The sequence below is a fragment of the Ictalurus punctatus genome, chromosome 13 (assembly GCF_001660625.3).
Source record: "Ictalurus punctatus breed USDA103 chromosome 13, Coco_2.0, whole genome shotgun sequence".
Classification (NCBI taxonomy): domain Eukaryota; kingdom Metazoa; phylum Chordata; class Actinopteri; order Siluriformes; family Ictaluridae; genus Ictalurus; species Ictalurus punctatus.
The window spans coordinates 1,771,799-1,788,908 of NC_030428.2; the positions used below are offsets into that span (position 1 = coordinate 1,771,799).

Sequence of the window (17,110 nt, forward strand, 5' to 3'; positions counted from 1 at the left end):
TAATGCTGTCATATCAATGTCTTCCATGTGGTTAACCATTAATGAAATTTCTTTATTAAATGAACAATGTTTATTTTTGTGTTTTATTTTTATGTTGTGTTTTCATTTAATATATTTGTGTTGTAATTGTTCTTAAGTTCTTGTCATTCGTTTGCTTCATGAATTTTTTTTATTATTAATGATTTCAATTATATTTTTCAATTATTAAATATTATATTTATTAGTAATGACAAAATTGTAAGCCACAACTTTTTACAGTATTTGAGGTTTAAAGAGAATAAAAGCAGTAAAAATAAAATGTTTGAAAGATTTATTATGACTGATTAAGGCAGCACTGATGAGTACAATCACTTACAAGATGCAATGAATAAAAAAAAAGCTGAATATTGATATAATTTGTCTTTATGATTAAAGCAAAGCAAAAGTTTATGATTAAACATAAAACAAAGATTAAAAAAACATTAAATTGACAGCAGTGTAAGTTTCAAACAAACAAATCAGAATTCCATGGAAATGACAGCTGAGTCATAGAAATCTACAGCTCGGCGTCTTCTGGAAAGATCTCCAGTGCATGGCTGAGAAAGGAAATGATAAAATAAATGCATGAACTGCAAATGCAAATGGAATTCCTAATATTCTAAAACATCTTTCTTAACTTGTCTCATGGAAAACATACCTGTGCACAGTTGCCTGTCTGCAGCAGACAGAGATGGACCTGGCAGTGCAGGTAGATCTTGTTGGAGAAGCCGGTGAATTTGAACATCCTGAAGGAGAAGTAGCTGGTCGTGGAGACACCGTTCTGCAACACCGCCACCGTGCCGTCATTGGGGTTCGGACACCTGGAGAGAGGAAGACATTACTTTTCCGTAAGTTATCTGATAGGTAGAAATACGTAACATTTTTCGTCTCTCTTTTTTCCACATACTCATTACTGATCAGGTCCCAGCGGACGGAATAGTCGATCTGGTTGAAGGGCGTGGCCCAGCAGCTGTCCAGCACAAGCCCGATTTGAGTGCTGTCAAACTGATCCACTTGCACAGCTATATACATCTGATGGTTCACTTCTAGGGTCACATTGCCAAAGAGTGGAAACTGGAATGTAGCATCGGTATACGGGATCATGGTGATCTGGTACGAGCCCTCAGTAGACAGATACTTGCTGATTACACTGTGAACAGAAATAAATGCATTTAACATCTAAAATAATAATAAGAAGAAGAAGAAGAGGAAGAAGAAGAAGATTAGTTATATTTTTATGGTACCTTTCATGTATTATTTTTATTATTAATTATTAGCAATTATAAAATGTCAAATGGTACAACAGAGATAAAATAAGAGAAAAGCTAAAATAAAACGATGTTTAAAGCTGCTTTTGAAAACTTCAGAAGATTAGCATAGCAAAGTATGTCTGCTTAAATTGTGACACTGCTGCTGCATTTACCCTCCTATGCCTTCAATAGTCGTGGGCATGGAGATGTTCTGGATGAGTGGATACACACAGGAAAAGGTGATGTTGAGCGCATCTGTGCGACTAATCTCACCCGTCAAGTCAGTTGTCCCAACGTTGTTCTTGAAAACGATGTGCGTGCTGTTATTCTAAAGAAACAGGCAGAAATAACAGAATTATTGAACTCAGTCTTGAGAGTCTGGATTGCATAATTACATCATAAAACCTTAATTTATCTTAAAATCTGACGTTTGATGTCTGCAATGTAACAGACTGCAATAATTCTGGTAAAAATGCAAATAATACAATAAAAGCCCACAAATTAACACAATAAGAGCTCTATTTCTATGAAAACATAATTTTCAATCTTATGTTGCTATTTTGGTCATGTGCATAAATCCTGTACAGCTCATTTGACAATGTGAGTACTGTGTTACTACCACGTGATCAATTGTTGTGGAAAACATACATGTGTAAGTTTATGTGACTTTTCTGTAAAGTTAAATTGTGCATTCTTTTGTGCGTAAGGGAAACGTAAACTCAGTTTACTCGTAAACTCAGAAATCAGTTGAAAAACATCCACTTATTTACTTATTTACAGTCAGGGCTAATATCAAAGGATATCAAAGGTGTTGTCAGTTAGTCTTGCACTTTATTACAAATGCTTTACTTTTATGCTCTTACAAGATAATCTCAAAATTTGTTGAAATAAATAAATTGTAAATAAGACATTGTGTTATTCCTCTTATACCAACAGTGATTTGACCAATTGCAGTGTTTAATTTATTAATGAATGGCACACTTTGTAATTGTTTAATGTTACATTTAATTTTGTGGAAATCAACGCAACAAATCAGTTCCTGTTGTCACTTATGGCATAGCATCTATTCTATAGCACTAAATATACAGCTGTGTAAAGTTGAAAGTAAATATAAAAGACCGCTGATTTTGTACCTCCAGAGTTGTGCCACACATGTTGACCTTACTGTCAAAGCTGAACACCAGCCTGTTATTTTGGAGCTCCCCTTTGCAGTTTGGGTCGTTAAGGTGGAGAACATCAGCAGAATATCCAGCTTCAAAGAGCTCACAGCGAGACAGAGAAAGTGATGCAGTACTTCCTGAACATGTCTCAATGGCGTCTGAGGGGGAAATGGAGCCAACAGTCAGAACATTTCTAATTAGTTCTAATTAGAAATGCATGAAAGGAAAAGGATCATGTAAAAAATAAAAAATATTAATAACTGTAATACTGGTTAATCTCTCTGGTTCGTAAACTCAAGATTAACTGTAGTAATTGAAAGATAGGTAATAGATGAAGGTTATGTTATTTCATTAAATATTCTATACTCTAAAGCTTGTGCCACCATCTAGCCACTAAAAGCCTTAGTATATTTCACACAGAGATGACATTTGGGTGGTCTTCACTAACGATGTGATGGAGAAAATTGACATGTAGATGCTTTGTTTGCCTTGTTGAATACAGGGCGGCGAGGCAAACTCTGCAGACAAACACGGTATGCGACGGACAAGGTGTGTCCAAACCAATTCGTACCAAAGATGGATGACTTATCTTAATAGCTTGTGAAGGTGCCGTTATCTTCACACAACCCTTTCAAATTACATTAAGTATGCTGGGGTCTTATTTTTGACAGTCATTTTTACCTGGTTTTATGTTGAACTGTACTTTGCATATTGCCAAAAACTGCATAGTACATTTAGGCTTCTACATAGGATGCTCCATTAGCATGCTCCACTGATGTTGGGGACAAACAATAGTAAAATAAGAAATTTACCATAAATATTCTGGCTGCGCGTTGTAATGCATCCACATCCACAGCCATAGACTCCATTTATCTTCGTACGGACTTCATCCAAAGCGCAGTTCAGGATCTGACAGGGTGCTATAAAGAGAGACAAACAGAAAGACAATTAAACCAGTTTTATTACATTATAAACTAACCAACCAAGCACTCTTACTCAATTCTATAATTTAACTGTAATAAGTACAAAAAAAAATAACACGGTGGATTATTTTCCTATAACAGAATGTTTTGGGTGGGACTTTTGGGCTGTAATTGGTGGATTGTCGTGTCCGTCAGCTGTGAAGATATAATTCCATGCTCTCTCGTCCAGTTCCCATGGCAACAGTAAGATCAAGTGATGTGCTACAAGTGACTTGATAACTGAGTATACTAGATGACTTGGCTGACTGTCTGCCACAGTTCTAATTACATTTTTTATTTTTAATTTCTCTCTGTTCTTCTTCTTTTGGGTGTTCAGATACATCAGATAAATACATTTTCAGCTAATATGGTATACTTATTGCTGTCTGTGTATTTGTGATGTTCATGATCATGTTGTTATAATTATATAAAAAAAACAGTCAGGATAATACAAAAACAGCTGATTGTTGACGTTGTTACAAAAAGCAGTACAAAAAAATTAAACAAAGACAGTCAATTTTCAGTTCAGATTCATGTGAAACAAAGCTGATTTAGTTCTTTAAAGAGAGCCCTGAATATTCACACACACACACACACACACACACATATATATATATATATATATATATATATATATATATATATATATATATATATATATATATATATATATATATATATATATATATAATTTGTTGTCTAGGTAGTTTTGTCATGTGTTATTAGTTATGACACTGTCAGTGTAAGTTTACCCATTGTTGTTGTTGTTGTTGTTGTTGTTGTTGTCTGTTCTGTCATTTTGTGGAAGAAACAGAGAAGAACAGAGAGGGAGAAAGAACGATACAAATGAATGATTCACCTCGAGATTATTATAAAATATACCAATTTTGTTGTTGGAAATGTTGTTGTAGCTGTATTAGAAAGAGAAAAATAAAATGAGTGAGAAAATGAATGATATTTATTGATATTAATTTTAAAAACATCAATATTCATTAATAATGAACGTCACAGTTTAATAAGGTTATTGGCTAGTTAGGTATTGTCGTGACGGACCGACAGCCGGCGCACAAGGTACTAAAATCGCTCCTTCCCCGACTGCCGCGCTGGCGCTGAAGAGACGGCCCCGCTTCAAGAACTCTGACAGCTAGAAAGCACGTGGCGGTGGGGCGGAGCTGCCGACACACCCTTGGCCGGTGAATGGTGCGCCGCCCGGGAAAAATCCACCACCCAGCACACGAGGGGACATTATAAAAGGCCGCTCTTCGGCTTGTTAGCTGTGAATGAGTTCACGTGATATGTACGCGTGGCTGCTTCATAACGCTCATTGTTTGACATTTCATACAAATGATTGATTCACATCTACATTATTATAAAATATATTGATGTGTATTTAAAAACGTATTAGATCCAATACTCAAATATCACGGTATAGGTGCAGCGCGAGTGGCAGCCTGTTGCAGCAGCTCTGCTCTTTTTCGGCTAAGTTTAGTATTTTTCACTTGTTTTTTTGTGCTTTCTTCATGTTTATTTTTCTACACTAATCTCCGGCGTTGTGTTTGCAGATATGTATATGCAATGGTGGAGGTTAGCAATATTTATTTTTCTGTTTGTTGGACTGTACCGCTTCATGGAGACATGGTTGAACGATCTCAGTACAGATTCACTGGTTACACTGGACGGATTTCAACTTGTGAGAGTGGACAGGAAAACAAAGGAGAGCGGCAAGAGGAAGGGTGGGGGAATAGCGATGTTTGTGAATGAAAGATGGTGTAAACCTGGGCATATCAGGGTTAAAGAGCAGCGGTGCACTAAGTATATTGAGCTGCTAGCGGTTAGCATGCAGCCATATTACCTGCCGAGGGAGTTCTCGCACGTCATCGCGATAACTGTCTAAATCCCCCCTCGGCATGTGAGCTACTTCACACTGCTGTGTCACAGCTGCAGACATCGCACCCACAGTTCCTCCTTCTGATCTCCGGGGACTTTAATCATGCTTCCCTATCCTCAACTCTCCCCACCTACACATAGTATGTTAAATGCCACACTAGGGGCAATAAAACACTGGATCTGCTGTATGCAAACACAAAAGATGCATGCAGTTCTTCACCCCTTTCTCCGCTTGGCCGCTCAGATCACAACCTGGTCCATCTGCTGTCTGCCTACATACCTTTGGTGAATAAACAACCTCCAATCATAAGGTATGTGAGAAAATGGTCTGAGTAGACCAGTGAGGTACTAAGAGATTGTTTTGAATTTACAGACTGGAAAATGCCCTGTAGTTCGCATGGAGAGGACATTGACATTCTCACTCACTGTCTAACAGACTACATTAATTTCTGTGTGGAGAACACCATGCCTAAGTAGAAGTTTGGTGTTTTTGCAACAACAAACCCTGGGTGACTCCAGAGCTCAAAGCTCTGTTAAAGGAAAAAAAAAGAGACTGTTCAGATTGGGGGACAAAGATGAGCTGAGGAGGGTTCAAAAACAGCTCAGAAGGGAGATAAGGAAAAGAAAAGCCAGCTTCAGAAAAAAGTTGGAGGAGCGCCTTCAACAGAACAACATGAGGGAGGTCTGGAGGGGACTGAAAACAATTTCAGGTCAGAACTAAGACAATGGGAGGGGCCTTGTATCCGGCGACTGTGACAGGGCAAATTAATTAAATCTGTTTTTAATAGATTTGATTCGGCTCCATCTCCTCCCCCCTCCGACCAGACCTCAGATCTGTCAGCGACTCAACCTTTCCCTCTTGGGCCATTAGGCACCCCCTCCTCCACCCCCAATGCTCCAGGAATATCGGCATTATCCACCTCACACCTCAGAGCTTCTGAGATATCAGCATTACACAGCTCACACCTCTCCACTGCTCACCATCCCTCACTCGTGGAGGTTTCACACCCCTCCCCCATACCACTCACCAGGGATCGCCAATAACTCCCCCCTGCAGTCTCTCTCTGATGCTCAATCAGGTGAATAAGGAGCTAAAGAAGATCAAGGCAAGAAAGGCACCGGGCCCGGATGGAATCAGCTCCAGACTGCTTAAGGACTATGCAGATCAGCTCAGTGAGGTCATCCTGCACATCTTTAATCTGAGCCTGAGACTAGCACGAGTTCCAGTACTGTGGAAGACTTTCTGTGTGGTTCCAGTACCCAAAATTGGCTCCGAGTGAGCCAAACCACTTCAGACTGGTAGCCTTAACTTCACACCTGATGAAGTCCATGGAGAGAATTGTACTGCGACAGCTGCGGACCCTAGTGAGCTCAGAGCTAGACCCCCTACAGTTTGCTTACCGACCAGGCATGGGGGTTGAGGACACCATTATTTATCTGATGTACAGATCACTTCTACATCTGGAGAATACTGGGAGCATTGTGAGGATCATGTTTTTTTTTTATTTTTGCAGTGCTTTCAACACAATTCAGCCATCACTACTTAGAGGGAAGCTTTTGGGAGCTGGAGTTGATCGCCACCTGGCTGCATGCATCCATAAATAATCCATTTATCCACTCATGTATATAAACAAAGTATTACACATCTGTATATACAGTATTTAAATTTGTATTCATCTGTACATACATTGAGGTGTCCATAGTGTACATATTACCATTAGATACTTAGATACTTTATTTCAATTCTATTCTTATTTAATGTGTATTCTTTCCTATCTGTTTATTGTGTAATTGAGCTGCTGTAACGAGGGAATTTCCCCAGTGTGGGATCAGTAAATGTTATCTTATCTTATACGTCGAAGGAATGGGATAATGGGTGGTGTTAATGTTCACACGTTTATATATACACATACTGTCACTTAAACTTTACCTGTTGTTGGAAATGTTGTTGTAGCTGTATTAGAAAGAGAAAAATGAAACGAGTGAGATAATTAATGATATTTATTTATATTAATTTAAAAAACATTCATATTCATTAATAATGAATGTCATAGTTTAATAAAGTTATTGGCTTCAGAGAGGGAGAAAGAATGATACAAATGAATGATTGACCTCCACATTATTATAAAATATACTGATGTGTATTTAAAAACGTATTAGATCCTATATGTCGAAGGAATGCGATAATGGGTGGATGCAATGCTCACATGTTTATATATTCTGGCATGTCATGGTAAACTCATGACTCCATTTCCCAGAATGCACTGCAAACTACAAACATGGCCAATGACTACAACTCACAAAACTACACACAGACACCCTTCTCCTGACGACTAATCAGAGACACATGTTCTCAATTACACTCATAATCACACCACACATAAAAGAGACTCTCACACAGTGTCTTTGTGAAGTAATATGCTCAGTTACATTTTGTCTCTGCCGTTACCAAGTCTTGATACCATGTTTGTTTATTCTGGTTTTGACTTTGTTCTTGTTTTCGACCTCATCTTTTTGCCTTGCCTTGTTTGGACTGAATGCCTGACCTCCTCCTGTCTTTGTTTATTGATTTCTGCCTGATCCCTTGGACTTGTTATTTTATTAAACTGCCATACCTGTACTTGCTTCCGTCCTAACCCGCATTATGTGACATATATACACATAGTGTCAGTGAAACTTTACCTGTTGTTGTCTCTTCTGTCATTTTGTGGTAGAGACCGAGAAGAACAGAGAGGGAGAAAGAACGATACAAATGAATGATTCACCTTGAGATTAATATAAAATGTATTGATGTGTATTTAAACACTTCTGATATGTTGAAGGAATGGGATAATGGGTGGTGTTAATGTTCACACGTTTATGTATACACACACTGTTTGTGAAACTTTACCTGTTGTTGTTGCAAATGCTGTTGTAGCTGTATTAGAAAGAGAAAAATGAAACGAGTGAGATAGTTAATGATATTTATTGATATTAATTTAAAAAACATTAATATTCATTAATAATGAACATCACAGTATAATAAAGTTATTGGCTAGTTAGGTATGTATTGTCATGTGTTATTAGTTATGACACTTTCAGTTGAAGTTTACCCATTGTTGTTGTTGTCTCTTCATGTCATTTTGAGGAAGAGACAGAGAAGAACAGAGAGGGAGACAGAACAATACAAATGATTGATTCACATCTACATTATGATAAAATATACTGATGTGTATTTAAATGGAACCCAGACTATGAAGACTTGTATGGTTTATTAGATTAAGGCTGACAATAGAAATCCTTGCACTTGTAGGCCTCCATTGCTGTTTACATTGCAATGTATTCTGAGTAGTGACGTCAAATGTTTGCCATAGCCATGATCCTCCTGCAACCCTACAGCGATATAAACATGTCTTCAGCCTTTTCAATTTGAACCTGAGCGTAACATAAGCGAGGAGGCTAAAATAGAAGACATTACTCAAAACGTACATCAAAATGAAGATGATCAGAGAAGTGAGGAGGCGAGAGTGAGGCAAAATCCATGGTGTCTGTGCAGCAACTGCACATCTATGCCAACCGAGAGCTTTTGTTGTTCAAGGTAAGCATATGGATTAAATTACCGTTTTATGATGAAACGTATTCTAATGTCAATAATTTGTAGAGATTATCAGCCATCTCGCCGTCGTATACTTTATCCTGTTAAAATTCTTACGGGCCGCCAGCATGCTGTCGCCATGTTATGAGCAAATCTGTGCTAGCTACACAGCTTCTCTATGTACAAAGCTATTCATATCTTTGGAAAGCTACGATTCTTCTGATTCGATTTATATAAACCGTTTTGAGATACAATCACAACAGCAGCTACAATCAACGTCTCTGTCTGACCACCAACATACAAACAAACACTTACAACATGGAGGCAACTCACTTAAGGCTCATAGTAATCCACTGATCCATAACATCCTGACAAAAACAGTCCTGTTACACTGGCAAAGGTCCAAACAAACCAATTATATCAAAATATTTAGTCCAGCTTTGAAAAGAGACCAAAAGCATGCATGTACTCCAAATCGTTCAAGAACAGCTTTAATTTTACTTTGGGAATGCCTTGGCTAGGCGTTTTGAGCTCATTTTACAGGAGTTTACTTTATGAGAATATACAGAAAATACACACTAACAAGATGCTTGCGGGTTTGATTATATTTACAGATACGAGATATGACATCGCTCCTCCCCCTTGCGCAGCTAAAGATTTTGTACCTCCCTCTTGCTCAGCTAAGGATGTTGCTCCACCTCCTTGTTTCACTGTCACTGTTGCTCCCCCCTCTGACCTCACCATAGTCGTCGCTCTCCCCTGGCCTTGACATAGTCATCACTCTGTTCTCTGTCCTCGCTGTGCTCATCACTTTCCCCCGGCCTTACTGTAGTCATTACTCCCTCCCAACCTCACCGGAGTCGTTCCTTCCCCCCTGGCCTCACCTTTGTCGTAGCTTCCCCTGAAATTCAAATGGAGAGGGCATTCCAGTTCAAACTGGCTACATTGTTTTAGGGAAATGAAGACAATTTCCATCTTTTATCCACTCGAATCAACGGTGTGGCCAACAGTTACAAAGATTTTGTTTGTAGTATTTTAGCAGTCATGCAGATTCAAAAGCCACTGTGACTTTACTGTACCATTTAATTTTTTATTGCACTGATTCAGAGTGAAAATTGGAGAAATCTCTTTACAGCTCATCCAGGGAACACATGTATGGAGATAAATTTGTGGCAAAACTAAACAAATAAATCTACCATTTCGCAAACAAACACAATCTGCTTTGCAAAGGAAAACTCAAAGCGAACAGATTCTGGCACAAATCTGGTGCAGATTTTCTCACAAATATAGCTGAGCAACTTCCTCTTCCAAACCAACAGATGGCACTATTGGTCAATTTACACTAGACTCCTGGGGAGAAGCACACGTTACATTACATTACACCAGGGATACAGCCGTCAAAATGAGAGACGAACAGGCGAGTTTCTTTCTTAGTTAGTCTAAAATTACCCCCCCCCCCCTTTTTTTGCCAAAAATGTTCATTCCACTTCTAGACAGCCAGCCACATGTAACCCCATCACTTAAAGTCTAATATAATTTACTACACAATGTCTAATATAACACTTAATAACTAATATAAGTTACTACAACTAATATAAGTTACTACACAAGTCTGAAATAACTTGATAGCATGTTTTTGTGGTCAGAATGTAAATATGAAAACAAAATTGCATTACATTGAAAGTATCTTGTTCAAGATAATCTTCACAAATGAACATAATTTTTATGTAGTTTGAAGCCTAAATACAGTCACCATTTAATGTATTTTATGTCATAGAATAAAACGTGAAACTATTTTGAGCTTTTGCTAACTATAGAACTTATTTCAGGTGTTTAACCAAATAAACTATTTACTGCACTTTATTGTGGTGTAATGTAATGCTTGTTGTAATGCTTTGCCTGGGAGGCTAGTGTAAATTGACCGATAGTGCCATCTGCTGGTTTGGAAGAGGAAGTTCCTCAGCTGCATTTGTGAAAAAATCAAGCCAAGAAAAATGAAGTCATGTTTCTCATGAACATAACAGAGAGGTATGTGTTTGTATAGATTGAATGTTTTATTTGCTCGAAGATTTGTAGATTAGACTGTATTTATTTGTGAAATATGATGTAGCTCATATTATATATATTTATATCACAAAAGTGAGTGCATCCCTCAAATGTTTGTAAATATTTGATTATATCTTTTCATGCGACAACACTGAAGAAATGACACTTTGCTACAATGTAAAGTAGTGAGTGTACAGCTTGTGTAACAGTGTAAATTTGCTGTCACCATGTCACGATTTTCACTTAGGGGTGTACGCACTTTTGTTGCCAGCGTTTTAGACGTTAATGGCTGTGTTGAGTTATTTTGAGGGGACAGCAAATTTACACTGTTACACAAGCTGTTTACTACTTTACATTGTAGCAAAGTGTCATTTCATCAGTGTTGTCACATGAAAAGATATAATCGAAGATTTACATAAATGTGAGGGGTGTACTCACTTTTGTGAGATACTGTATATATATATATATATATATATATATATATATATATATATATATATATATATATATATATATAAACAGGACATTTGAAACACCTCTGCATTTTCTCTCAAATTGCCATTTGTATTTGTAAATTGCTTTCTCATGGGCTTTTTTTTTTTGAGGGTTGAGTTTAACTTTGCCAAGCAGATTTGTTTGTGAAATGCGTAGGCACTTCTGGTAGCCACATTTGGACCAGGTTTTGGGCCTATATAGCAGCCTGTCAGGTCTGTGCTCACAATAAGGAGCCCAGAACAAGAACCACAGGCCTACTCCACCCTTTGCCCAGCTCCTGGCATCTGTGGTGCCTCCTCTCTCTAAACTTCCTCACCAGGCTGCCTTCTTCCAAGGGCAGCATGGTGTTATTTGCCATGTTCAACTGGTTCTCTAAGGCCTTTAAATTTGTTGCACTGCCAAACATCTCAATGGCCAAGGAGACAGCAAGACCACTGCTGCAGAATGTACTCCAGGTCCACAGACTGCCTTCAGATGTGGTGTCAGACTGAGGTCCCCAATTTGAAAGTCTGTCTGGGCTTTCACTCCCAGTCAAATGGCCAAACAGAGAGTGTCCACCAAGATTTTGAATGATTCCAGGCAGTCTTTAATTTGTGTTCATTCCTTGCTTTGCACTCGGGTTCTACTATTAAGCAATGGTTGGGGGCTCATTTAGTTTACTCAGGTTTCCCAAACATGAAGGCCTGTGTTTGTATCTGACATGGGGTGAGTCACCATGTTACAATTTATTTAAAGAAATTAGGTTTAATCTAATAATTTTACATAAATAAAATAAAACCTAAAATCTAGTATTTGGATGATGTTATGATCAAAATATTTATTTAAATATTTAATATTATTTAATTATTTAATTTTTTACACAACAATTTGTTTAAGGACCATTTATGAATTATTTAACAAAAATATTTTGGAAAGTTCCCTTCAGTGTGAATGAAAATTCTCATCTAGAAACTGAGATTTTGGATTCTAAATATACAAAATTGTATAAAATATTTTGAGTTTAAGAAAAAGAAAAGAAAAGAAGAAGCAACCGGCCAAGGGTAACCCACACCACCACCATACTGCAGAGTGGGGGTGGTGTGTTTTAGAGCGATGAGCGATTTTGGTTGTTGGATGTTTTTTGGAGTGTCCATTCTCTGGGTTTCCTGTGAAGTGCTTCTCCCATCTGAGTCCAGCTCCATCAGTGTTCTTCTTTGCTTCTTGGCTGTTCTCTGCTTCTCAACTCTTTACCCTGCCACAGACTTTTTGTGGACCGAGTCATTTAACTAATTATGTTGAATTCTGATGGTGCCTAGTTCCACCAGAACTAATTTAAATATTTCACACCAGTGGGCGTGAATACTTATGCAATCGCAAATGTTTTAGTTTTCGCTATTTTGTTTACATTTGTGACATATAATCCTCAACACCATTCTCTTGTAATGCTCAAAAAGACTAAAGACTTACTCATAAAGAGCAGGATGGCCAAACACAGAAGTGGACACTCCATGAAGAACATTGAATCTGTGGATCTGAGAAAAAAAAAAAGACATTAACAGACATATTCTCTCTCCCACAGGAGAAAATACACACAAGAACACATTAGCACATTTTGCTTCTGATATTTACACAAACATTTTGATAATAACCCAAACGAGTGCCACGTAATAAAAGCACTCAGGTTTGCCTCATTTTTAGTGCATAACTATTGACTTTTTTGCATAGCTGTAGGAATATTAGCCATTTGAGTACCTTTTAATCCGCCGTAGCCAAATAAAGAGAAACTCAAGGGAAATGTTTCAAAAATGCACATCCATTCTTACCATTTATCTGTGATTAAATTATGTTGTTGTTGCATGTACAACAAAATTGAGCCTTTAAATATATATGTAATTAATAAAATGACTTAATTCTATTCAAATAACAATATCCTTTACAATTTTGAATAACACTTTTTTTCATTTTCATGAGATTCATTTTCATGTGATTCGTATTCAAATGATACATTTTCATGTGATTCATTTACGTATGATTCATTTACATGTGATTCATTCACTAATTTGCTCTCTTTAAATCCAGTTTTAGACTGTGATATTACAAAGGTCTTTCCAGATTATTACTTGCTACACTGTATTAGATAACCCCAGTAAAATTGCCTGAATTCTATAATATAATTTGTTCACCATGTTAGGTTTAAATCCTCTAAAAACAAATTCGCAATTAAATAACATTACTCTATTCCAGTTCACATCCTTCAAAGCATTGGCATGTTCTGCGTACTCTCACAATCCACCAAACTCCCACACACCCAAAGTCTCCATAAACAAATGAGACAGCAGTGTATCCTACAAAAAGTGAACGTTGTCCACAATGTGAAAACAACTCGGAGAGTAAACTGGGCTAACCAACAAAATTACCAAGACTGAAAAACAGTCTGCACACAATAATAAATATAATGTCCTTACCTTTTAAAGACTTGTAACAAATAATATAACAGTGTAGCACTTAAAGCCGAGGAGATAACACTAATAAAATTAAATAAACAGAAACTCTAACACGGTCAGAGCCTCAAAACAGAGAAGCAGTTTAATACAGAAGTAAATTTTAAGAGGAGTGAGTCCACAAAATCTAGGTGGAGTAATGTAACGACAATATCTTTAATAAAAATCCGAATTCTGTAGAGCTGGAAGGTCGAGTGCATAAAATAAAAATAATAGAAGAGCGAAAAAGACTCCGCTGTGTAGGTGATGCAGTTCACCCCAATATCAAGAGTTTAACATAGTCTCCTGCTTCCTCCGCTGAAATAAAGTCTTTCTGGACACCATTATATGTAATGCGAAGCCGAGCTGGGTGAAGTATTCCATAGCAAGCCCCGAACCTCGTTAAATGCAGCTTGGGCCCGGGCTGTCTTGGCTGTGTAGTCAGGAAAAACAGAGATGGTCAAATCCCTCACTTTAATCCACTGGAGCTCTCTTGCATGGCGTAAAATGTCAACACAGTCACTGTGATAGTGGAATCTACACACAATAGCTCGTGGTCGTTCACCAGGCTTGGGCTTCGGCTGAAGGGTCCGGTGGGACCAGTCCAAAACTGGCTCCTTCTCCAGACCAAACGCTTCTTTTAACAAGGCCACTACAGCAGCAGTTGTACATGTTTCACGGTCGCAGTGAGAGACTCGATAGTAGTCTTCATATGAACTATGTCATCGATGCAACCGGAGAGCACGTGCTCCATTTCCCCAACAGTACCTTTCAGTGTTGATATGGTAGCCTTGGTAATAACTTTATCACTAGTCAGCTGTGTTTTCACGGCCTGCAGGTCAAGCTGGATAGTAGACAGCGCTCCCCCGAGAGTCTCCTGGAGCTTCTGGAGCTCCTTTTTAAAAATATCGGCGATGTCCAGCAGCTCAAGCCTGAGTGTGGTGAAGTCAGGGTCACCGCTCGGCGATGTGGATTCAGGGGGAGAAGGAGGCTCGCTCGCGGCGCACACACTTGGCCTCAGTCGTGTCTGAATGCTACCACGGGTTTTCGTGTTCTTTCCAGACATTTTAACATACCACAAAGTTAAAATTGCAAACAAGGAAACAGAGTAGAATAAGTCAAAATATATTGTATGACCGAAAAGCACAAATTAATTACAATTTTAATCGAAATTCCAACTTCACATCCTACTCCATTGAATTCCGAATCCCCAATTTTTAATGTCACTTTAAAAACAGCAGTAAAAAACCTTTTTAGAAGTAATGTTGCATATTTCAGCACTAAATCTGTCCATCTTTTATATAACATAGAAAATTACATTTTCATTTACTTTGTGTCTTTATGTACTTGTAATTGTACTTGTAGCTGAACCGTAACCTAACCAAACAGACATTTAATTTTAAATGTCGGGGGGGGGGGGGGGGGGGGGGGGGGGTTGTGTGTGTATTTTCTACAGCCATTTTCATTCTTTCTTTTTTGGCAGTTTTAACTAATGTGTAAAATAAATGCAAAGAGCAAAAAATTAAAGAGGACAAAGCATAATTTAAGACACTGAGTGGAATATGTTTAAGCTCTACTATAAATGCACATTCATTTTTTTTCCAGAAACAGGAAAAAATATTAACGATGATTAAAAAAATAGCTGAGGATTCTTCACAAAAGCCTGATTTTATTATTCTTACTTCCTGATATGTTCTGATATTTTATATTATACATATATATATATATATATATATATATATATATATATATATATATATATATATATATATATATATATATATATAGAGAGAGAGAGAGAGAGAGAGAGAGAGAGAGAGAGAGATAGACATAATAAAAATGAATTAATTTAAATTAAATTAACTTACATTTAAAGCTTACCAGTATGTAGACCACTTTTATTGTGTCTCCAGGACATCTGTGCAGTCGTGTATCTGAGAATTGTATCACTGGGTATCTACATAGACATTGTAACAGGAAACCAATTCTGAAATATGAAGCTGTCAAATGTGATTGTTCTCATTCTTGTTGTGAGAATACTTTCTGTTTTGATAATAGACACTGTCCGTGTCTCTACCAACAAAGAATAACCAAGTTTCTCTTTCGACAAAGAATATTTTAAATCTGACTCACCAGTGTATTGCTGTGGAATGATTAAGATGATAAATACTTTTACATATGAAAGTTATGCTGTACATTTTTTTTTAAATAGTGGCATATCTAAATTATTATTGTTGTGTTCCGCAACATTAAATGCAATTGTAAATGCATAAATAGAATGGTGTGAAATAATAATAATAATAATAATAATAATAATAATAATAATACATTTAAAACCTGGCAAATTGGTTTGTCATAAGACTGGAATGTGATAAGATTGTGCTGGCATAGAATCAAAGGTGTTGTGATCCTATGATGATCTGTGATGATGTGATTGTCAGTTAATTAATTTTAAAGAACTACTCTGACAGTAAGGAGGGGTCATGCATTTCTTCTGCGGGATATGGACAAAAGTGTTTCTTTCAAAATCTACTGGCAGGTTGTCAAGCACAGAAAAAAAGAAACAAGGATGAAATTAAAAAGCATCAATGGGAATTGTGGTGGATTTTTTAAATGGTGTTCAAAGTTTTCTGTTGTACTAGAGAGAATAATTGTGAATTAAATCTGATGGTCGGCACTTATATAGCACTTTTTTTTAACCTTATTGGTTCTAAAAAGTGCTTTAGACTGTTTCATTCACACACACTCACACACTAATTGTAGCAGAGCTGCCATGTAAGGCGTTAACTTGCCATTGGGAGCAACTAGATCATTTGTATTTATGCCAAACCTGTGTATATCTATGGTATGTTTAGAATTGGGAGGCTCTCTCAAAATGACTGTTGTTCTTGTCAAGAAAATATTTTCTGTTTCGAGAAAAAGACATTCCCCTTATGATGTGCGCCATAGTGAGGTTATCGTTTCACAGCAACAAGAGAGAATACTTTTGCGTTAAGAATAAGTTTTACATTTTGTTGATAAATTAAATTCACAATAAAAAATAGTGTCTGTCTAGCACTGCATAGTGTAATTGTCTATAATAGTAATTTAACACCTAAAATTATCCTCTACAACGTTACCAACAACAAGAGTCACAGCAATTTAGTGTTGTCTAACAACTGCATAATTAAGCTTTATTTCCTGTTGTGCTGCCTATTTCAATACTGTAGGAGAAAACATCACTGCTAACCAAACTCTGATGGCAGAAATACATAGGTAC

General features: G+C 37.2%; 1 protein-coding gene across 6 annotated transcripts; it reads right to left on the reverse strand.

Annotated features, from left to right (window-relative positions):
• Positions 1–293: 293 nt before the first annotated feature.
• LOC124628833 (pancreatic secretory granule membrane major glycoprotein GP2) lies at positions 294–15,837 on the reverse strand. 6 transcript variants are annotated; one of them, XM_053685448.1, is made up of 13 exons: positions 15,733–15,837; positions 12,839–12,903; positions 8,370–8,387; positions 8,168–8,194; positions 7,960–7,974; positions 7,208–7,231; positions 4,143–4,181; positions 3,241–3,348; positions 2,402–2,586; positions 1,442–1,596; positions 926–1,168; positions 677–839; positions 294–575 (listed from the first exon to the last, which is right to left on the reverse strand). In XM_053685448.1, exons 2-13 carry the CDS (start codon positions 12,888–12,890, stop codon positions 498–500), a joined length of 1,107 nt encoding a protein of 368 aa, XP_053541423.1. In that variant the 5' UTR covers positions 12,891–12,903; positions 15,733–15,837; the 3' UTR covers positions 294–497. The 6 variants fall into 6 exon arrangements, with proteins under 6 accessions (XP_053541423.1, XP_053541422.1, XP_053541425.1 ...); XM_053685447.1 differs by having other exon boundaries at positions 15,720–15,826; XM_053685450.1 differs by lacking the exon at positions 8,370–8,387.
• Positions 15,838–17,110: the final 1,273 nt, after the last annotated feature.